This window comes from Vanellus vanellus (genome assembly GCF_965231255.1).
Source record: "Vanellus vanellus genome assembly, chromosome: 19".
In the NCBI taxonomy this organism is placed as follows: Eukaryota; Metazoa; Chordata; class Aves; order Charadriiformes; family Charadriidae; genus Vanellus; species Vanellus vanellus.
The window spans coordinates 5,135,284-5,159,708 of record NC_138924.1 but is presented as its reverse complement, the minus strand read 5'-3'; the positions used below and the strand labels follow the sequence as shown (position 1 = coordinate 5,159,708).

The 24,425-nt window shown below is 41.5% G+C and overlaps 1 protein-coding gene across 3 annotated transcripts in view; it reads right to left on the bottom strand.

Moving 5' to 3' along the window:
• CUX1 (cut like homeobox 1) overlaps positions 1–24,425 on the bottom strand; it is a 285,607-nt gene that overhangs the window by 161,345 nt on the left and 99,837 nt on the right. For all 3 annotated transcript variants that reach the window (XM_082493164.1, XM_082493162.1, XM_082493163.1), the window contains exon 3: positions 9,940–9,987. In XM_082493164.1, the coding sequence (XP_082349290.1) occupies positions 9,940–9,987 (48 nt within the window). The remainder of the gene's footprint in view (positions 1–9,939; positions 9,988–24,425) is intronic.

Below are 24,425 nucleotides of genomic sequence, written 5' to 3'. Positions count from 1 at the left end.
CAAGTCTATGGCTTTATTTTGGAATCTGTCACTCTTTATGTGGTAAGAAATTTCAGCATTAAAGTGTGATGTCTGCTGCCCCGCAAATCACTTGGATCCTGTATTCAGGTTCGCAGCGGTGGGATGCTCTGCAGCCCTATACTGTATATGGTACTGTCTCATTGACTGCAGTCACACAGTAGGCTGCACAATTGTGTTTTGGAATTTAAAAACAAAACGGGAAGATAAAGCTCACTGCAAGGAAGCTGGGACCGCCAGATGCCGGTGCATTCTGCATCGACACTTAAATTCACTGAACTTACAGAAATCAGCACATTAACACATTTGCAGACCATGAGACCAGCACATGGCCACGACGTGTTGCTCCTGACAGACCAACTTGCACCATTCGGCACTGCTGTGTTTTTAGACACCTCAGGATCCCAAAGACAACTCCTTGGTAAAGGGATCACATTGCTTTCTGTGCCTGTACGGCACTCCCGAAGCATTGGCGCTTTACTTGCAGTACAATTAACTGTGTATTCAGTGCCTCAAACACAAGCATTTAAACAACTATGCTAAATATTAATTTTGTAGTCCTAACTCAGTTTTACTTATCCTCATTGTTCTTCAGTTGCAATTCTCACTCTCTTTAGCCACCTTAATGTCAGAGATAGTTCTTTTACTGTCCTGCACCCGATCTGGAACTAACTTAGCAAGTAAAAATAAATGACTTAAAACAGCAGTTCTTTTTCTGTCTGATTTTTAATAAATAGATGTCTTAATGAGACACCCATTCCCCTTCATTTGCAAAGCTCCCTTACATGTCTTTTGTCGTATTGTTTTGCATCACAAAGTTTTTCCATTTGTCTTCAATTACTTCAAGCTACCAAAAATGCCATTAAGAATTGTAAGAAACATATTAAACAAAGGGAAAAGCATGATAACGACTCATTAACGCACCATTATTTTAAGCCCTGCTATATTCTTGAATAGCTGCCTCGGAACCAAATGGCGGTTATAGCAAGCATTATTAATACTACGCGATGGCATCAGTCTTTCTTTGAAGCCATTACAATGGAGCTTAGCTGCTCTTTCACATAAACCAGCACATCAGTTGCTAAGGTGGTGCACCGCAACAGCTCTGCAACGCACTCTGCACACAGCTGAGGAAGCACACAGGCTATGTGCACGGTTGGCTTGACTTCCCTAATATCAACAGATACCCCTATTAATAAATTAATTAATAAAAATAACATTGTAATTTTAAAAATTAATAAAAATATACGGGTCATTAGCCCAGTCAATTTTTTTTTGCAGCTGACAGAAGAAAAAAGTAAAACCACTATTTTTTTCTGTTTCCTGCAATTAAAGGATTTTTCAAGCAAAATTAAAAAGAAACGATTCCTGTGCAGATGCTTAAAGCATATGGTGTATATTTTAGCTGTGCTATAAATTCTTTAACAAAAGTAAGGACTTCAGAGAGTGGATACAATACCAATCTGTTTGAGAAAGCTGCTCGGGTGGTGGCATAGGTGTGCTACCAGGGACGAGCACGCCTGCCTCACCAACTTGTTGGTTTAACTTCAAGTTAAGGCGAGAGCTTTAAGAGGGACTCAAATCCTTCAACTTTTCAATTCTGCTTCCCTCCACTACGAAACAGCTGCAACCTTGAACCCTTGAAACCTTCTCTTCCTTTCATGCCCAGATAAATCCTGATTTTCCCAGACAAACAGCACTGCCATCCCCTAAGGAAAGCTCAGCTCCCTCATTCTCACAGGACAGCTTCTTGTTGCTTTTCCAATCTTTGATCTTCCTTCCCAGTAAAACAACCCAGCCGAACATGTGCCTTAAGATATTGACAGCAGAATGACAGCTTTGTTTGAATAGCTTTCTCTATTTGCCACCCTGCCTTCAGATCAGTGCGACGGTGGGTCTGCTATCATTGCCGAACCTCTTGTGGATCCTTTGATAACCCGCGTGTCTCCCTCCTCACACCTCTTTGCGTTTCTGAGCAGCGTTTCTCCGTTCCTGCTTCCACCCAACTCCTAATCCATCCATCAGGCAGGCACCAAACGGAGCAGCCCTGCTCCCTCCTCCTGCCTCGGGCCACGAGCTCCCGCTTCTCCTGCATGAGATCTTGTGCTCGCACCGCGGTAGCGTGACTCAGCTCACTGACTCCATGGAAAACTAAGCAACGAAGGAGAGGAAGAATTTATTTTCCATCATGCCGCCAAACTGAAGTGACTCATCCTGTGCATTTGCTAGACTCGGCGTGAGGGAGGAGGTAGGCACCCAGCACTGGGTCGAGGACATTTGCCAGCATCAGTCCCGCACTGGCACGGACTGGGTATGGCATGGAACCCGGGAGACAACATACTGATGTCAACAGGAGGGTCAAAGTGCCAAACGTTATGAAAACTCCCTTCCCTAACTATTCTATCAATCAGTTTTTATAGTACAAAAGTGTATTAACTTTGTTAATTAGTTCATATTATACAATGTAATGTAATAAGGTAGAAGTAGTTTACTGGAGACTTTGGGACCATTCATGCTTAAGTAAGACAAACTAAAGGACAGCCTGGCCCTGGAAATACAGACTTTGCTTCCTGGAAGCTTAGAGCTGGTCCATGAAGGATAACGGATACCCCGGACAACCAGGATAATGCCAGCATCCCAGCCCTGCTGACATGTTATTTCAACCCTCCCAGTGTTTTCCGGTGTCAGAGATGGAAACTCTAGCAAGACCGATTCCAGGGATCAATCGTCAGGCAGCAAGAATGCTGCAGAAATGCAGTTGATTTGCAAAGTTTTACTCTGATTAGTAATCACGAGTGTGGGTGCTAGTGATTACTTAAATTGCGTTGTACCTGGACGTTTGAAGGGTGTCAGAACACTGTGTGAAACCACATTTGGGGTGCCCCAATTTGGCTGGGGCACCTCACGTGCATGAATAATTATTTACCCTTGTAATTCTATACGTTGCATCCCAGCTTCTCTCCTCCGTCGGCACGGGCCAGTGGTGAATTTTCCCAACGCATAAAAGGTAAAACACATGGCAGGAAGTAAGAAAAAGACAACCTCCAAACAAGGGACACATACTTCCCAAAAAACGGAAAGAACATCTTTCTAGGGAACACATCAACAAATTATTTGCTATGCCACTAACCAGGGAGATGTCAGAGTTTGCCACTTGTGATCCTCAGGGTTCTGGAAGGGCACAGGGCGGGATGGAGAACATCTCCTGCTGCGGCCAGCACAGCCACGCTTGCTGTGGCAAAGTGGGGCAGGGGAGGGAAGCGGTGCTCCCGCCAGGGCACAGCCGCCTGCGCTCTTGGCCATCGCCTCCAGCTTCCCAGCCGGAGAAGAAGCCACACAGAGAAGTCAGTGGGTGCTTTCACCTGTCCCTCAGCCTCTCCTCCTGCCTCCGTGAACAGTGACCTAGAACCCACAATTGCTTCTCGCCCTTATGGATGATCCTAACTTTTGTTTAAGCATTTTAAAAATTAGGGCAGAGGAATCCTTGCAAGAATGAGCTCACTAACTACCTTTGAGTAAACTCCACCTGCACATCAATATCAAAACGTAACCTTTCGCTAATATTTTATACTGAGCGTACCCTCTTGTTTCTCTATTACAGCAAAGGAAGACCAGACACTGGCTTGTATAGAGCCTCATAGGAATTTTGTAATAAATGCAGGAATAAGGCTGTATTTGGAGAAAGAAGGACTGTATTATAATGACACTCGGCAGAATACCGTGCCTGGCAGCGCCCTCCCATCCCCATTCCTTCCAGCACACTTCAAGCTCTCTTTTTTTAAAAGGATGAGAAGATACTCCTGACACTGCGAACTGAAACAGTGCTGCCTGTCTCAATTGCGCATAAATAGTTTCCCACCACTGTTAGCATTTCACCCAAACGCGTGGCAGCGGCATAGCAGGCCTTAATATAGCCAGCCCACCAGCTGCCAACAGAAATTTCAGCACTTTGTCAATTATATAAAAATAAGAGGATTTGGGCTGATCCTCCCCAAAGTTGCCCTAGTAGTAACTGCTGCCTCAGTACTGCTTGCCTGCACACAGGATGGGGTGGAGATGAACCCACAAGAGCTTCAGAAAGGTGCGTGGTGTCCGTTGCTCGCTTCTGGTGGGATATGTTAGGTTTGGGACCTTCCCTGTTGCCCCAATAGCTGAGGTTTGTCCCAGGAAGGTATCAGTATGGGAAGGAGAAAGCGGCACGTAGAGGAGAGGCTCCGGGAAGATAGCTGTGACTGTATTTGAGAGTTTCTACTGTTCTGTGCGTTAGTCTGGAGTTAAGCATCTCTCCTCTCGGGCTGTTTTCGACCCAGCGCCCCACAGCCCGGTGTCGGCAGCAGACATCCTACCTGCTCATCAGGGAGAGCGCATCGGCCTTTGAGATGCCTAAGTACATTTAAATCACCTTCCTCAGGAAAGATGTTGTTTAAACTGCAATCAAGCCAGCCAAAAATAAATAAATAATCATTTACACACTTGTGTAAACAAAGAAATGAAACGCTGCTGCGCTGCTGTTACCCCAAAAGCAGGCTGTGCGCCTCTCTCCCGTCCCCGCCAGCGTCGGGAAACAGCATCGAGACGGCGCTCAAAACCGTCCCCGTGCTGCCGTTGTACAAAGGAAATTACCCACCACCCACGCCCGGTGGAGTGGACGTTAAAAGAAAACAATTACCCGCCAAAAAAATTAGATTTACTCCATTTTGTTACTCGGAGTGGTTTAACGGGACTTTCATTGAAAAGCAGGAAAGCTCTCGGCCTAAATCAGCACGATGCGAGCTCTGAATTTTGATGTATGCTGTTGACTTCCCCAACACACAGCAATTTGTAATAGCTTTGCCACGCTGTTGTTTTCAAAGCTCCTGCTACATCACAAGCATTTATTTCTGACCACAAAATTACATTTATTCAACAGAAAGCAGCTCAGGGTCTTTAAGAGGTTAACTTCTGGAGTGCTTGGCTGCACTCCAGCCTCTGTACTAGAATCAGTGCTAACGCAACAGCACACAACAGCACCCAGGCTAGCCGTGATTAATAGAGTGCTGAATACGCTGCTTTCCACATACACACACTTTTCATTCCCTTGCTTCCATAGATCATGGACTTATCCTCAAAATATCTGACTGAAATTGAATTTGGCTTCTCTCTCAACCGTTCATTTCCTATGTTATGCAAGGTTATATCCTTTTCTGCATGAGCAGAACCAAACCAGCTGCAGCTTTTGAGAAGAAAATGTGTTTTCAATTATGAAGCTGGCCTGAATATTGAACCACAGTTCTACTGCTACTCTAATTGAGCCATCATGGAGTGAACCTACAGGAAAGAAATTGTATTAATTAGGTTTGTAAATTTAACATAAGGAAATTAAAGGGGGTAAAAAAAAAAAAAATAATAAGAGCTCAGGAATACTCCTTCAAAATGCAGGAGGAAAGTAGGTCTGAAGTTTTTTAGGCACGCACATTTTCACAGTGCTCCTTCAAAGGCATGATTAGTAGTTCCAGCACACCAAACCGATTTTCAGCTTCTGTTGTCTGCATATGGAAAATTATTAAATTATTCTACTGACCAAATTAATAGTTTAAAGAGCAATTCAGCTAAGTGGAGAGCCAGCGCGGTCTCATCAGAATGGCAATACCCTTAAAACAACTTGCTTTGTGAGAAGAATATGAGAAATAGTTTTCACAGAAATAAAGTCCAGTGAGTTGTTTTGGAGTCTGTGCCTTAAAGGGTTCTCCAAATGAGGGATTACTGCATTACTGTTGGACAGTACTGTTATGCCACATGAAAAGAATGCTAATGACCTCAGGAAATCCTTTCCCAGCCTTAAAATATCTATTTGATGACTTCACAAATATGGATTCCAACATTAGATTTCCATACCACAACTTTAGTTCTGTAAATTATCATAGCCCAAGAACGTAAGTATTTTTTTTATTAGTTATGATTTCATGTCCAAATATCCATCCACTGATGTAAACATGATAATGCACAATGACCTAGTCAGAATACAGCTTATTTAGGTGGTTGCTTGAAGGAGTGCCTTGCCAACTTGAAAATGACATATAATCATTTTATTATGACGGAATGATCAAGTTCTTTAGCCTTTTCCGATTCTGTCCTGTATTTAGCCCTGCATATGGTGAGCAAACCATTAATAAGTTCCATCCTCAAGTTAATGGTAGGCAAAAAAAAAAAAAAAGAAATAAAAAAAAAGAGATTTAAGATAGAATGAACAGGGATTTTATACCTCTTAAATTAATGACTTCTGTCTTGCTCACAATAGCCTATTTACACCATCCAGACCTTAAAGTTTCCAGTAAAGTTAGAAAAGTCACCCACAAAAATCCAAAGAACAATACCATCAGCTTTAAATCAGACACAATACTCCGTTCATTTAAAGAAAACCTGCATTCAAATATCCATTAAAATCCTAAATAAGGAAAAAGTACTATAATAAAATTATACTACAGTGATGAATTAATAGGGTCTCACATTGAACTAAGAATGCGTTTTAAAATTTGTAGCATGCTAAATTCCATTTCATAATGCTTTTACTTTAACTGTCATCATAAAAAATCCAGTTACTTAAGGCACCGAGATTTATATAAAAAAAGTTATTTCGAACTACTAATGGAAACTGCATATTTGATAACTGGAAGAGTCTTCATCTGAATGAACAAGATAAATATCCACGAAATATAGAATGTTCTGGTTTGGGGGGCTTTAGTTATAAATTTGTATTATACAAAGGGAAGATACGGGGTGTGCGCAGGGAGATGGGTGGGTAGTATCAATATCCATGCTCAAACTGAAAAGAAAAATTGGCTAAAGTGACCTGTGGATTTATTTAAAAAAGTGAACTAGCCACAGGTTTACAAGCAGATGTCCCATAAAGCATGCTTGGGAGGATATTTAAATATGCGAGCTTAAGTTAACCTCTCTCCAAGTCACGTCAGGCTCGCTGAGGGTACAGTTCAAGGATAGTTTAAGTCAACCTAAGCTGGCACAGTTGAGCTCCTCCTGCCCTTGGCTTTGCTCTCCCGGCCTCTCCCCTGCCCGGCAGGAGCCTGCAGTGAGCTGCTCCAAAGAACCAACCCGGCAGAAAACTCAGCCAGCAAAAGGGGGGGAAAAAAGAAAACTTTGTGCTTACCCCAGGATCACAGTAGCAAAAGTGCTGCGGCAAGGCAGGAGGTGGGGAGCCAGTCCTGAGGTAGGCAGGAGCACAGCAAGGTCCGTGTAAAGCTACTTAAATACCTTTGCTCCTTAGGGAGCTGTCTGTCCCTTCTCATCTTCTGGCCCTCCCTAGCGCCCAGAGCTCTGTGCAGCACAGTCATCCCACAGGGGATTTGCAAAAGCCAGCTTCCCTTCTGAGGTGGAAATGTAATTTAATATTACGTGGACATGCAAAAAGCACCTACTTAGTTCTATCGTTAGAGATCAAGAAAATGGGGCAACAGCAGGAAGTGTGGAAATAGACTCAGAGGCAAAAATGTGATGGAGACAGTAAATGGAGAAGCTGAATCATGCAAGACTCTTTTTGCCCTAGCTTCCGTGTGAGAAACTGGTGAGAAAGTGGTGCACCAAAGTTCAGTAATATCATCCACAAAGCCTGCAGAGGTGTGAACCAGAGCACTCCTACAGCATTCCATACCTGCTGTTTGAGGACACTCTCCAGCAGAAGGGGCTCTAGAAAACATCTATTTTCACTACTTCCCTGCTTACCTCTGTTTTATTTACTTACTCCTGTTGTTGTTTTTTTTAAAAATACCCTAGTTTGGGCCTGAAAACCAGTCTCTGTAGTAGAGGCAGGGAATCTCTTACGAGCAGATCGCTCCCTATTCCTCCTTCCTCCTCCCTGCTCCCATCCCCATGTACTTGTACGTGTGACCAAAAGGTCTCTTCTGCCACCTCCTCCCAGGACATCAGATATCACCTAACAGGGGTGTCCTGTCCCCAGCTCTATTGCTTGCTGAGACATCCTGGGGAGAGTAAGATGAGGACCCTCCAGTGGATTCGAAATGCAGAAAAAAACCCTGTGTGCTTAACACAGTTTGTTCTTGAGCTACCCGGAACATTCATCTCATGATCTTTCATAAAGTCAGTCTTAACAATAAGCAGAGACCAAACCTATATATTGAACAGTAACATATAACTGAACAGACCAAGACTAATATTCTTGGTATTTTGACTCCAAAACAAGATACAGTAATTACATCTATAATCAAATACCAGAATTCACAGTTTAATGTTCTGCATTTATGTAGTCAATCACAATTAGTTTAGGGTTTTTCTAGGTTTCTAAAACCCTGTCTAGATTAGACTGGAATCACTGGCTAAGAGATTCAGCAGCACAATCTTGTAACGTATTCGTGCTTCATTTACGTAAGAGGGGATTTCTACCAACAAATTTTACTCTTTTAATTTGTGAGATTGAATTTATACCAACATAAACTTCACTTTTACATTAGTGAAGGAAAACTACAGAAGAGGAGTGTGTGTGAGCCAGACCAAGGTAACAGTGAGCTGTCTCCAACAGACAAGATCAAATGAGAGAATCTTCCTTCACTGTAGCCAAATTTGGATTTATGATTCTCACTTGATCCTCAGACATTCCTTTCATTAAAGAACAGTGCTGAAAGCACACATACACTTTTCAGTCAGTGCACTGCAAGCTTGAAAATAAAGCGAAAAGGTTTTAAGAGCACTGCAATCCACTCGGAGCAATTTTAAAGTGTAAATTTCCATTGGCAAACGGACTCACACAAATCATTCTTTGTTCTCACAAATTACTATTAGATATATCAAGGACAAAGTTGTCCTGTTTATTTATTTATTTCTAGCAATACTTGGGAAATTGGGTTGTAAAATAAAAATTTCATACTGCTGTTAAGAGGAGGAATTATGGCCTATTTGGGATGCTTATTTAGCAGCATGTACAAGTAATCACAAATGCAACCCTCATTACAGATAACAGGAGTTGTGCACTTAATTCCCTATGCACACTTGTGAAAACAAGCTCCTGAATTTCTCTGTGCTCTGATGGGAACTGCAACAATATAAAAGCAGCCAACAACATACAATGAGAATGTAAAAAATGTTGCTGCTTTAAGCACAGCTAACTTTAAGAGCAGACCTCTACAACATGTAACAGAATGTGAGCTAAAACCTAAGTCTACCACCCCACGTAGGCACTGATCTTTATAAAGAGAAATATAATTTGCGAACTTCATACACGACATTTTCCTAGAGGCAGTACAACAGCTCCCATCTGGCCTAAGCACTCACGTGAAGCGAGCGCTTCAGTGCTGTCCACAGCTAAAATGTAAAATTCTGTAATTGGCCCAGCTGCCTTTTGCTATAGAAATTCTTCAAAATAACAGTAGTTGGCTTTTAAACTTGTGATCACTCTAATCACGTGTTTCGTAGTGGAGCGGTGCAAAGCGAAACCAAAGAGCCAGCGCCAGAGCTGTTAACGCTTTCTGTTGGTTTTCCAAACACCTGCCAACTTAAGGTTTACCATCAAGCCCTCTAGAATACAACCTTTTACAGCTGAAAAGGTTTACAGCGAAAACTATTTGTAGTATCTTCATATTTTTGTATATGTACATTGCATTGCATTCATTAAGCATCCAACCCATCAAGTCACTGAGGCGCAGCGAGTTTAGCATGTGCCACCTGAGTCACCGCGATGGTAAGCTTACGCTCAGGTATGCTGAATGCAAAGTGATTTGACCAGTTTAGCTTGTCCAGCACAAATCCAGGGTATCACACACACATCCTGCACGCTGCAAAAACGCAGAAGGGCTGAACCCCTGCAACGCTCTCTGCTCAAGGGCTCCGTACCCACCCGGCCGTGCTGAAAGACTGCCAGCACACCAGACTTATGTGGAGCAATACCGAAAGACCATGAGGAGCACAGGCTCTTACCTCTCCCTGGAAACTCTTCAGTAATGGAGCTACCTGTTTGCGCAGGTCCTAGAAGACAGAAGCAAGATATTTCATCAGAAAAATTTGAAAGGACAAGTCACTGTCAAGTTTTTCCCAACACTATTTTCAGTTCTGAAATACTACTTAAATGCTGATCGCATTTTCTGGGAGCTTTGATTAAAATGAAAGTATACCCAGAATTCATTTTGAACAAGTCTGCGTTTCCAGTTTGACATATACCTGTATCTGGTGCAAACAGTATTAATTAACAAAACTGTAGCGATGCTAGGTAAGCACTGAACGCCTTCATTCTCATAATTCAGCTGAAACACTAATGCGATTAGAAATAAATGCCTCTATCTACCTCAACAGCAGCTACACCTCTGAACTTACGCCAAAGAAATTTTCACAAATGGAAGCTAGGCTTACAGGAAGATGACTTTGGACCATCATTTCAACTAAGAGTGTTGCCATTTTGTAAAAGGTCTATTTTATTTATTATTTTCTCAAGAGTGGTCCGATTTAGCCATCACAGAACTGGAGATAGCCACATTGAAGAAGAATTATCTGTTGGTTTCTGTATAACTCAAAACTTCTTCAGAATTACAACACACTTAGTGCTACAAAATTCATTAGAATATTGCCCATAGAATCACTCTAAAAGTTTACAGCATATATTTACTTAGCAACCAAGATAATTTATGACAACAAAGGTATATCTATCTTGCATAAAATCCTCAGTGGCTCCACTTTTAAGCTGGTTTGGATCTAATTCACTTACAAATCCTCGGAATTCTCATTATGAGCATGCCTGAAGAATAAAATCCCGTAACTTTGCAGAGGACATTGTATTATTAATGCATAGCCAAGAAGCTGGACTCCTGTTTTTGCTGCAGTATTCCACTGACGAGGCACAAGCAACAACTTCATAGTACGCTTACAACTAGAAATAAAGATGTAAGAAGTATAAAACGATGACATGATGCTGCATCACTTAGGAGGGCAGCACTGATTCGGGTTACCCACGAAGAAGGTCGATTTCCCATCCTTGGAGATTTCCAAGGCGCAGGTGACCAGACCTTGTGTGGGTGCTGAAGACCCATTTTTAGGGCCAGGTGAGATCTAGTCAGCCTCTGGACATCCCCTCCAACCAAGAGTCCTATGATGCTCCGAGAATACTGCTCACAATGGGGACAGTCACAAACTGCTTAAGTAACCATGAAATCTTCCTAGCTTCCCACAGGCCACAGTCCCTTAGCTACCCTGAACCTCATTCAAGAGGTCATGAAGAGGTCTTTGAAATATCTTCCCTATGTAATAACAAGGGTCTGCTGAAGCCTTGGGCCTTTTGGAAAAGATGGTGGCTATAAAAAGTTGGAAAATTCTGTTTTCCAATGAATCTACATTTACATCTAGAGTCATGCAACATATTGGACATTAAACCACTCACCAAAACACCCTCAGCCCTGAATTTAATCTGATTCTCCTGAAGGAAAAGTAGGCTTTTGAGAGAAGTGATTTTTGTCATTTAAATGACAAGTCATGCAGAGAGTTGGAGTATCAGGAGTTCTCCCACTCCCTGAGAAATGGCTTAGGGGGCCAAACGCAAATGAAGCTATCAAAGACAAATGATCAGCCAAATTTCACTTCTATATGGTTATTGCACTAACATACAGCTAACCCCTATCAAGTTAAGGATAGCGTCGCAGCTTTATAAGCTCCCTCTTCAGCACCAAACCAAACAACGCCCCTGCTCTTAGACCAACTCAAGTCACCTGTATGTTTTCTGATATATTCTGTGTCTGTTCTAGGACAGAAAAAAGGGTAGATACTGTCCTTGTATATCACAAACATCGACAAATTACACCTCTACCGAAGCAAACTGGCAGGCTGAGCAGCTTTTCCCCACTTCCTGACTACTCTGGGAGACCAGAGGGCTTTGCACGTTTTATAACATGTTTTCTTTGTAGCCTGATGATGATGACATTGAGGAAAGTAACAATAACCATCAATAGCAAAATGAATGCTCACATTCAGGGACAAAATCTGGCACAGTGAAATTACAAACAGAGACATTAGATTTACAGTCAGGATACCGGCATCCTTCATAAAATCGTGAAAAAATATACCATCCAAGTAAAGCAACATCTTTTGAAATAAAAAGCTCAGCTGATAGGAAATCATCGGGTTTAGGGCTTCTGTCCTTGGTATTGCCTCTGAATTTACTGGCTAGTTTGGGGCCAGCCAGCAAACTGATGTCAAAACTGAAAGCAGAAATACAGGAGATCTAATTCCAGATCATCCCCAAATCTCTTGCTTGCACAGCTCTCGAGAGCAGGGCATTATTCCTACTGCCTAAACACACAGCGTAAGCATCAGAAATCGCTCTAGGTACACTGCAGATGACAAAGCCCCGCAACGGTGTTCAGTGAAATACAGCTCGGCCAGCTCTGGGGCAGGAGAAGGTAAGCCCCGCTCCTCTCTGTGCGCGTGGCGAGCTCTAGCCAAGAGCCTGCTGTTGAATCGTCTGACATGTACTAACTTTTGAAAGACAGGATTCGCAGCACTTTTTATTTCATGATATAAACTATGTCAGGACTTTGCCTTTATATTCATCTTTAATAACGAGAGATGTTGTTGTTGGTTGCTTATAGCAGAGAGAAGAGGAAGACATGCGGGGGGAGGGGGGGGGGGAGGAATAGAAGGGGCTCCCCAAAGCCAAGGAAACAGCTGGTCAAGCTGTCAAAGAGGGAGAAAAGCTTTCAAGTATAAAACCTGATTCCCACACATCCTTCATTTCGCAAATTCAGGATGCTAAACACTCATCCCAGCCATCAAAACGTTACCAAGTAAAATTTGTGCCATAATGGGAAAATGTGTTGTGCTTGATTTAGACAGCAGCTTTTGTTGTTGGTAAAACTGTTTTTAAAACATTTCAGGATAGAGGAGAACGCAGCTCGAAGTCATTCAGTCCCACTGGCAAGCAATCAGTTATACCACGGTAGTCAATCTGGGGCAAACCTGGGACACGCTGATCATCAGAGCACACAGTTTAACAGGATAAAATGCTTTGACAACTTGAAATCTTAGCAATAACTTGAAATCTGTTGCAGCTGAAAAACAGACACAGAGCATCCCACTTCAAACAGTCTAAGAAAAGTAACTGCAAGGAATTTGCTCCAGTATTTTAAATGCAACCAAATATGCCATGCAGGTAAGTGGATAAATGGCAGACACCATAACAAGAGGCATAAACACCTTACTCACACCATTTTTTGTTTTCTCTCCTTCTCCCCCCCCCACCCCGGAAAAGGTTTATAGGCTACTTTTCTAATTCCTTCCCTCGGCCAAACAGCATCAAAACTTTACACAGCTCACAACAAAAGGGAAGTAAAAATAAACAGACAGAAGTCAGGAATACATATGCCTCGAGTCACCAGCTAAAACTCTGCTGGTGAGATTTATTTTTGGCAGTTTGGAAAAATTCCTCATCAGACTTTGTCTCAAAATATTACACTGACATCAAACAGAATTTTACCTTCTTTGCACTAAACTGAACAGAAAGAAGGATGTTCAGTTCAGACCCAGGGGAATCTGTAATGTTGGTTAGCAAGGACACCATATGATTTATGATGTTTAAAGTGTAGTGGCCTTTACTGCCTGGGCTGTGATCAAAACAGGAAAAGCAACTAACTCCAGCACTCGCATACAGCTAGCAAATCATTGCGATCAAGCAGAACAGCTAAAAAGGGTACATGCAATCGAACATTAAAACAAATGATAATTTATCAACACAAATGCATTGAAATATCCAAGTACTCCTATACAATCACATTATTAGCCTATTTTTCCATGCCATCTAAACGTGCGCCTTCTCACTCTCTGGATGATTTATCAGGGTAGAGCAGTTTTCTGAAAAAGGCTCTATCACAGACAAACTCAGTATCTGAAGTAGAGACTGTGAATTAGGATGCTGTATCATTATCTGAATCAAATCTGATAGCTGAAAGCTAATATAGCATTTTCCCTTTACAAGAGTATAAACAACGAGTTTATATTTTGATCAAGTAGCTACACAATGGAATCTGAATCCAAATAATTTAACTCCCTTTCCATTCTCATTAAAACTAACTCTATGGAAAATAAACTGAGGATAAATCTGTAATAAAAACCTGGGCAAAAAATGCATCTTTCTGACAACTAAACTACATTATTTATCTATTGCTATCGTAGTACATTGGGTACAGTACACAGGACGTTATCAATGGTCTACCAACACTGTATTCGTAATTTATTTGAGGTCTGAAGCTACACAGAACCTTCTGATCTCCTCAGACTGCTCCATCTCATTTACCTCCAAAATGCTTATCTCTAAATGTCACAACAAGAGCCCTATGGCCCTGGTTTGATAAAGTGGTCCAGCAAGGCTAAGCTTGACCTACACACCTTTATCGACCACAGAAGTATTGTGCTCTTGTAAAATAAAACAAGACAAAAAACTGGGCAAATGTTCTATTGTATGCCCCCTGTGCCACATTTCCTATGATTTGTTCCATATATCGTCTACTCGAGACACGCATTGGCTGGTGAATGTCACTATGTCTGGCAGAGCAATCATAATGAGCAGCAGCCCACTTGTATCAGCATCGGTGACATCATTAGTTCAGCTGTCACAACCTATTTTTGAGCTGCCTTATCACCAGCGAGATGCTACGGCTTTCCTGCCGTCTCACCCTTTCGCGTTTCCTCCCTTGTTAGCCCACACGTAATAAGGAACTAACAACTGGCCCTGCGCTCAAAATTGGCAGGGCTGAATATCCTGACTCTAGATACTTTCTTATGAGAACTTACAAAAAGACAAAAAATAAAAAAGAAAGAAAAAAACCCAACCCAGAACAAAACCCAATATATACTGACTGTGTGGGAAGGTATTTGTCAGCTCAATCAACATACAAAGAAGAAATAGCACGGCCTGAAGAGGAACTCTCATGTTAAGAACTGGCAGCCAGGTTTAAGCCCCTTTTTCAAGGGGCAGCCTGCTGGGATGACGGGTATTTCTTTCCTGCCATCGGGAGGATGTTTATCCGTGCACCCTCACAGCCAGGCTCCATACACTTTGTCCACACAGCTATTATTTCCATAATGTTATTGCGCTTCCCTTTCATATAAATATAGCTGAAAGGGGGAGAGGTAAGAAGCAGCCAAGCATGAAGGATTCGGGAAGAACGCTGGCATCGACTTCCGAGGTGTGTTTATTATATACTTCAAGGACACAACTTGTCACTGTGAAAGCACAGAAATCAGCAAGTTAACTATAATTAGTAGTAAGCAGTTCTGCTGGTTAATTAGAGAGAGCCAGTAAGCATATATGCTTCACCCTGCTGTGGGTAAACTGGTGAACAAGTGGAGATCACTCCATCAGATGCTCACCTACCAACATACAAGTTTTAAATATTATTTCTTTGTACCCACAATTATGAAAAAATCAAGAACATGCAATTTTTCCACCAGAGATCCTGGGCACACGTGATTGGAGGCGTACTAAGGGAAACATTTAAGTCTTTATGTTTAATTACTTCCAGAAAGCTCCACTTTGCTTTGCTCTGAAAGATACAAAACTGAAATCCCAGATAGTTGTCCAAACAGGTATTACACCATAGCTCAGATGACTTATTTAATTCCTAAAATATAAGGCAAATTAAATCATATGAGCAAACAATTTATTGCTCAATTTACACTACAATTTCATGAGATATAAACCCACTTATTGCTTAAGGCTGCTAAAGTATTTACTTGAAATCCGTTCATTAAAGAATGAATCATGATGTTATCAATTTTCTATGATATTTTTAGTTATTTTAATAAACCAACATGCCAGTATTTTCTCTGTACAAAAAAAATCCTTTTAAGTTACATTTATAGATATGTTTCAACCTAGCACAATGATAAATAAAAAATCTTGATTTACAGTAGCAAAACGTACACCACAGTACTTTCTGAAATATTTCAGCTCACAGATCTTGTGCAAATTCCATTAGCTTTAATTATTTATTAGCAGTAGATTTAGATTACTGTTCTTGACCTATTTTTCAGTGCATGGACCCACCCAGCAAGAAGCGAAAAAATATTCCATTTGAGAAAGGCTGATTTAAGTGAGAGCAGACTTTAGCTTAAAGTAGAATATTAAGCAAAAACGCATTGTAATTCAGGGGGAGAAGCTTGCACTTCAGAAAGGTTACGAAGCGGGGCATAACCAGCCTACAGAATAAACACTAAAAGAGATTCCTTGAAAAAAAGATGGAATTTTTGCTGTTTAACCACCTCAGACCATTTTTTAAAACTGCAGCCAGACGGCAATCCCAGAAGTAAGTGAGCCTCAAGAGTGGACACACAGAGAAGTTTCAAGACTTTCTTTGTGGAAATGCCCTCGTTTTTACCAAACTGTGTAGACCACGTGGGTCCTAACAAGCCATGGGGAAGCAGGTCTAGAGCGAGCGAGCGTTTTGGGGGCTGCTCCGGTGGTGCCTTTCAGTGGCGAGGAGGCAAACCGGGCTCTTCCCAGGCACGAGGAAAATGGAGCATCTGTGAAGGTGCCTCCTCGCCCCCCTGCCCTGGGTCTGGGACCGGCACTTCACTTTCAATGGAACTACTCACTTACGCGAGTCTTAATGGAATCCTCTTATAGCTTCTTCCAAGTTAAAATAAACAAAAAGCTAACAAGTTTACTCTGTGCCTATGCAGCAACGTATAAACAGACTGGTTACCTTCACAACTGTTTAAAAAAATCAACTGTGCGAAAGAAGAACTGTTGCACCCATATATATGTATGTATACACACACACATACTTATATACAATAGAAAAAAAATTTTTTTAACTAACTTTACAAATTAATTTAGTGAACTATGCTTTTTAGAATCACGTTAAAACCTTGCTGTCATTTATGAAACAGCAAGTTAACATTGGCTAGAAAAGACACTGAACAGAAACAATTCAGAACTTAAAAAACTAGAGTTGCTAGGAAACAAAGAAATTAATTTAAACAAAAATGATTCAGGTAGAGCTTTGGAAAGGAGCTAATTCTAATGTAATGAAACCCTGGTCACTAAAATTCCAGTAGGGGGGGAAAAAAAAAAAAGGATGATTTATTTAACAGCTCACCAATACATGCAGAAAATCAAGCATCATTTTTAACAAACATATTAATTTAAAAGGCTACATACTGGCTAATGGCCCCGTGGAGATTTCTCCTCCTGCTAACAGTTTGTCCTGCTTTCTTGTTAAGCCCTGTAGTCCCTGCTGAAGGCTGCAGGCAACACCGAACATGCCATGACAGACTCTTGTCATGGGAAAAACCACATGTCTGTATCATCCCAGGTCAGGAGAACTACTTATTTATGTAATGAAAAAGTATTTGATTAGCCAAATAAATATTTCAGATCTTTGAAGTGCACTGTTCTTGCCAGCGGGATAACCACGTGTCAGCGAAACCTAGGAAGCGCTGTTCCTAGGACTTAGGCCAGTATCTCTGCATATAGAAAAGATAATTACTTGGTACCAAGTTTTGTTAAGTACCTGCAGATTTTATTAGATGAGTACATCTGTGCAATAAAACTGAAAGCAAACTGACTGCTTAGTTGCGCATCCCAATAAACAGCCTCACCTACATTTATCAAGGTTTAACCAGAACCGCTCTGTCCCTCCAGGAACTCCTTGTTGTTCCACAGGCTCTCTGCCCCTGGAATTGAGGTTTCCAGTGAAAAAGATCCTTAACACTCCCCTCAAATCACATCCTGCAGGATCTCTCTCTCCATCCACTACAGCGCTCTCATTTTCCACTTTGAAAGTCCACAGAAAAAGAGTTCACAACGCTTCCCTGATTATTCAGAATTACAGCCTGCAGAACAGAGTTTTCTCTTCAGTGTAAAATGGAGAACTTCTGAAAAAAAGGTAATTACTATGAGTCTTAAAAAATTAACGTGTCTAATGAGAGGCTAATGACATAGGCCGTGACTCTGCAGAAAATGCATCTAAGTACTGTGGTCCAATTAACAACACCAGTTCAAACAGAGACTAATGCTTCACATGGTGGATTTAAAAATAAGAATATTTAATGTGAAACCATAATTGCACCTGTAATTTTCCATATTCCCTCCACACAAGCAGAGCTGTGTCTGAATCAATGTGCTTCACCCTACTTCAGCGCTCAGTCTCGCCTTCTTGGATGATGAAATCGGAAACCCGGGTGCTGCCTGGCAGCGCTGCGCTCATGAGATTCGGATTTCTCCTCAGTCTCAAGGAAAAGATGGGTAGGACCATTTGGAAATGGTTAATTTCAAGGTTACAGCTTTATTTAAGAAAAGTGAGAGTACTAAAAAACATTCATGTTTTAAAACGTGTTATTGGTCTTGTGGAAAGATTTCCAAAATACAAGCATCTTGCTTTAAAGTCAGGTTAAGAAGAATAATTCTGCATTAAATATAATAGTAAGGAACCAGGCTTCATCCTCACAGATCCTTACAGACTATATGTAAATTGGGGGGGCAGCAGTCTGTGCACTGCCGAGACATCAGATATTGCAAAATTGTTTTCCCTACTTATCTTTTAAATACAGGTTAAAAATATAGCTGTGACTAGACCACGCATTAATCATACTCTGACGTACCTGCATGTAAGAACACACGTGTATTTACTGATTTATATCATTAGAGCCAGTCTTTATCTGTGATTCCAATGCAAGAAAATCCAACACTAAGCAATCCTGTAATAATCTTTTTATAAGATTTGCTTGCTTGATCTTGATTGTGACCGTTCAGTTTTATTCAAAAAGCCAGTTGCTCCTACAGAAGACGAGTTGTTTCATGAGGGTCAGAGCGAAAAGCCTGCTGTCCTGCAAATCCACGTCCTACATTTGCTAAAACTTCCGCCACCGTCATCTTTGCTATCTTTATGTTCTTTGCGACCCCTTCTAAGCAGGGAGTCACTGGCTAGTCGCCTGCTGCAGCTCACAGGTTGCCATGCCTTTAGCAGGCATCACCCTTTAAACGCAGCTAAAGTGATAACTTCCCATTCCTACAAAGATGAGCAATTCAAAGAAAAAAAAAAACCCTGACAACCTCAAAACATCAGGATATAGACCCAAAGAGTTTACTACATCTAATTTAGCATACCTGGTAGAAACACCTCAAAATTAATATAACTGTCATCCTCCTGACCTAAATAAAAAAAACACAGCACAGATCTTTTCATGTTCCTTCAGTAAGTGAAGCAATTCAGAGAAAACAAACTTTCGCTGCCTTTATACTTCCTGGCAAAATTCCCACCGAAACACGCTCAGGCCTATAATGCATATGCTTTGGTAGCACACAGTAGATATAAATGAATCATCAAGATGAAAGAAAGCAAAATCTCACTACAGACTTATTCAATACATTTACTGTTTGTTAGTTGAACTTAAGAAATAAAAAACCCACATAAAGCGCTTCTGAGCAGCAGCATCTTCTCACAACTGTAATATATAGTCTCAGCTGGGACTAATTCCCAAATTCATGTGCTGAACTGTGAACTGTTCCAGTATTGGGGGGGGGGGGAGGGCAAAGAGATAAAAAGAGCAGGGAAAGAAACCCAGAGGATTGAAGATTAAAAAAGGAGACAGAAAGACAGAGCAAGCGCACAGTCTGTCGTTCCTGCGCACTTTTTTTCCATCACTGAAGGCATGCGCGCCTAGCACTGAATCACAATGAACTCAATAGCAGATTAAAATGAGACATACTTGTATAACAATAAATCAACAGAATTAATACAAGCTTATCTTCTACTAACTTAGAAGGGGGAGGTGACAAATTGCACTTAAGGAAAAATAGTTTTACTGTTGCTAGCACAAGCTGAGCGTCTATAGGAAACTGCTAAATTTAGAAAGCCAGCTTTTGATGATAGCAACGGAAATTAATTCAAGTTTTTTGTGTGTGTGCTGGTTGTTGTTTTTTTTTTTTTTTAAAGAGCTCCAGAATGTTACTCATCTTCTTGTAACTCTTACCAAAAGTAGAGAATTCATAATGCAGTATCCTGCCTGCCTACTCCCCCCTGCTCTTCCCCCTTAAAAAGGCAGAACTGCTCCTTTGGGCTACAGCAATTTAGGAACTTAGTGCAGTTTAACAAATTCCCTATCTCTTGGCTGGAGCTGTTTGGCTCTGACAGATGAATTGGAGAAGTCCATAAATGTCTGGAGGATTTGTGCAGACTTTTTCTTGTATGACTATATATGGCAACTACACATCAAGTTATCTACAATCATTTTAACCTAACCTTCAAACTTTTTACCTTATTCCTATCTTTGTGGCGAACTTCCTTGAACTGAAATACTGCTAAATTAGACATAAACTGTCAACTACTTTTCTCAAAAGCATTTTCCCAGTCTTTACAAGAAGACAAAAATACTTGAATTAAGATACACTTCAGTAAAAATTAACTTTTGTTAACAACTTCTGCTTCTCAGAAAGACATTTCTATAGATGAGTGAACCAGAATGAGATGCTGTGAAGCTCACATTTTCATTTACACTATTCTACTATTATCGAAGACATGCATCTCACCAGACAGCAGATGTTTTCCATTACTGCTTACCTGAAATATCAATTAAAACCAAGTGTCATGAGAAGTCTAGCACAAACTGGTAAAAGAAGTGAAATCTGCACTCAAAGAAAAAAGAGGGAAGGTCAAAACTCACTGACTGATGTACACAGGGACTTACAAAGGAATTCCAACAATGCCTGCAACACCCTTTAATCCAGAAAAATAGCCTATTTTAACTTTTTGCAATCACCATCTTTTATACATATGATATTTTTTCAAGGTGCTTAAAAAATACATCAAAACCAACAGTATGCGATACAATATTGAAGGCTTATTTTAGCTGGGTCAAAAAAAACCTCTCTGTGCCTCTAAAAAGCAAAGGGTACACCAAGTTCAGGTGACTTCTTTAAGCTAAATATTCCTCACACACCTCAAAATGGACATCAAGTACCACTGAGGGCTCAAAATGGATAAGATTACAGCTCCTCAAACCCTGGAGTGAAACCTAGGTAAACAAACTTGAAAGACTGAAAGTAAATATTGAGTTTTGTGTGCACAAGGGAATAATAGGAGAGTACGACAGACAGAGGAGACAGTACCATACAGAAAAAGCTCAGGTGAGGACCCATGTGAAGAAACATTTATTTAGAAACATCTTTATTAAACAATTTTTTTTTGGAGTCTGTATAAAGAAAATACACATGCAAAAAAAATACTTTCAGAAAAAAAAGTCACCACTAATCTCCAAAAAAGCAAACCAATGGACAACACTGTCAAAGTGCAACAGCAGAATACTCGTTGAGAAACGGCAAAAAAAGCCCTGATGGTTTTGGGGACATGTCCACAACAGATCAGAGCTGGTATCCGCAGCTCTCTGCTCTCCCTGGAGTCGCATAAGGAAATAATATCACAAATGACAGCTTAGCTTATAGGCAGTTGTTATTTACCGTACGTGCTTCAATTCCTCTCTCTCCATATATATTACCCTATTTGATTGTTAAGATTGTACATTCAAAACCCAGAAGGTGTTTCTCGGGGAAAGATCTGGTCCTGAGTGAGGAGACGGCATCCTCCTCCCTCAGAGATTCAAGATACTACCATTGTTTTATTTTACAATGCCTAGTAATCTGTTGAGTCCCTGACTTTCATGGTCAGGGTCACAGGAATGCAAAAAACATACAAACCCCAAACTTCGGGGTTTTTGGTGGTGTTTGTAGGTCTGCTGACAACACCTGGGTGAAGACTGCTTAGAGGGCTTCCACAGAAAAGTTAAAACACTCCTACTGAGCTGTTAAAACTCTGTGATTCTTGCGCATTTTCAGTACCTTAAAAATTTTGCTGAAAGTTCTGAAATTCTCCTACTTCACCTCTGGCTGGCTTACGACTGCCTGAAAAATCATTAGTAAGAAATAATCCTCATGCACAGCCCCCTTCTGAAATACCACCAGGGCTCTCTTTTAAAAGTTACTTAAAGCGAGGATCCACAGCCAGCCTCTTCCTGTGCAAGATGCATACAACAGTTAATTGCCCTAATGACCATGAGCCGCTTTGAAATCTCAGCAGATGATGAACAGCCACCGGCCCGTCACTAAAATCCCTGGGCCAGATTCACAGCGGATTGAGACCTGAAATGGTCTTGGGAAACGCAGAAATCACGAAAATTAAAGCTACTGTTGAGAGGAGATTATATCTCACCCAGCTGCTTATCGACACCGTGCAGTTAAAACATGTTATTTTAAATTTCTAAAGGAACACTGTGTTTGGAAATGCAATATTTGAATAAGCACTCTTAAGAGCCAAAGCATATCAAGTTTTCCCAACTGATTACAGCCTTATAAACTCTGCCACTTCTGAACCACTGGTCTCTCTCTCAGGGCAGGACAAACGCTGAACAGTATCTTTTGCAGGAGGAAAAAGACAAATCAGGCAAGAGACATCATCGACCCTCAGTCAGTAGTGATTAAAGAACTTATTTGACTTTACAATTTCTACTTATTGGATCTTGACCATCTAAGCTTATAAACAGATATAATAGTTCATTTTTTAAATGGCTTTTGAAATTTCATCTTATTAAGAGTTAAGAAAAATGCAAGTTTCAGTATATTTTCCCTTGTTTTAAAAGAAGGCTTCCGATAACCTAACAAAGCCATATTTTTGTAGGTTTACCTACTCATCTGGGGTGGACTTTTCTCCTACTAGAAAATGGAAGACAGACACTGGACAACCTACAGAAGGGGCTGGGGGTGATCAAGCCTCTTGTAAACCACCTGCACATGCAAAGATGGGAAAATTAAATTGACACCATGTTAGATTTAGTTGAGAGGAAGGTAATTTTTCTGAGGACGCCGGGGGCGGGAGCCCTGGCCTTGAACTGCTGGGGCTTCCCTTCCCGCCATGTTGGTCTCGAGTCAGTTAGGGGCTGTGTGTTCCTGGCCGGGCCCTTCCCACCCCGGGCATGGCGACGGCTGCCCAGCTTGCCTTGGGAGCTGCTGTTGCCACTCTGTCACTAGCCATCTTTCAGGCTTTTGCAACTTTTATATAAAATGGAATAACCATCTTCGCTTTCTTTGTCGTGCACGCAGCAGTGACACAGGATCGCTCTCCAGGCCCGGTGCTGTCCTGCGCCATTACCTCACCTCAGGTATGCGGTCGGCAGAAGACGGAGCTCGGAGCGCGCCCTGCTCCGACATGTTCTTTGTAACAGACGCGTGTAAAACGTCTTCACCACATCACATGTAAGTAGACAGCGAGAAACAGTCAGCTGCCTTCCAAATTAGAGAACGGTGCTATTTTGTTCTAATGCTGTTAACACAGTGACATTTCATCACTGTGGAGATGTAACTGAAAGTTAGAATAGTGAGTCCCATCTGGGAAAAGAAACTTCTTTGCACTATTATAACTGCACCCATATTCTTGTGTATAGCAAACCAGTAAACAACCAAAAACCCACATCCCTTCCCACCGCTAACCGACATTTATTTCCACACAACTTTCGAGTGTAAACCAGCCTCAGGCTTTTGTGACTGTCTGAAAGAACAGGCGACCACCTCCACCCCAGACCTCTTGCCCCTCCTCAGAAACCCCCTTAGCACCAGCCACCTCAGAAGCTTTTCTGCTCCACCATGCCGGGGTGAAGTTACCACCTCGGTGGCTGGAAGGGCTCATGCAGCGTTTGAATAGCCCCATCGGATCTGAGGACTAAGATCGTTCGGATTCAGCAAAGCAGACAAGGGTGTCTAATTTGCATTATTTTTGACGCTGCTCTCAAAGCTGTTGTAAGAATGGGGAAACGTTTCATTGCTATTATCAGATAATGGAAGCATAAACAACTGTTAGCTCCTATTGGAAGAGAAAATATATAATTCATAGAATCATAGAATTGTCTAGGTTGGAAGAGACCCTTGGGATCATCGAGTCCAACCATCTACCTTACTCTACAAAGTTCTCCCCTACACCATATCCCCCAACACCACATCTAAACGTCTCTTAAACACATCCAGGGATGGTGACTCAACCACCTCCCTGGGCAGTCTATTCCAATGCCCGACCACCCTTTCTGTGAAAAATTCTTTCCTAATGTTCAGTCTAAATCTACCCTGTTAGAGCTTGAAGCCATTCCCTCTTGTTCTCTCATTAATTACCTGTGAGAAGAGACCAGCACCAATCTCTCTACAGTGCCCTTTCAAATAGCTGTAGAGAGTGATGAGGTCTCCCCTCAGCCTCCTCCTCCTCATACTAAACAGTCCCAGCTCCTTCAACCGCTCTTCATATGATTTGCCTGCGAGGCCCTTCACCAGCTTCGTTGCCCTCCTCTGCACTCGCTCCAGCACCTCCATATCTCTCTTGTATTGAGGTGCCCAAAACTGGACACAATACTCGAGGTGTGGCCTCACCAGTGCTGAGTACAGGGGCACA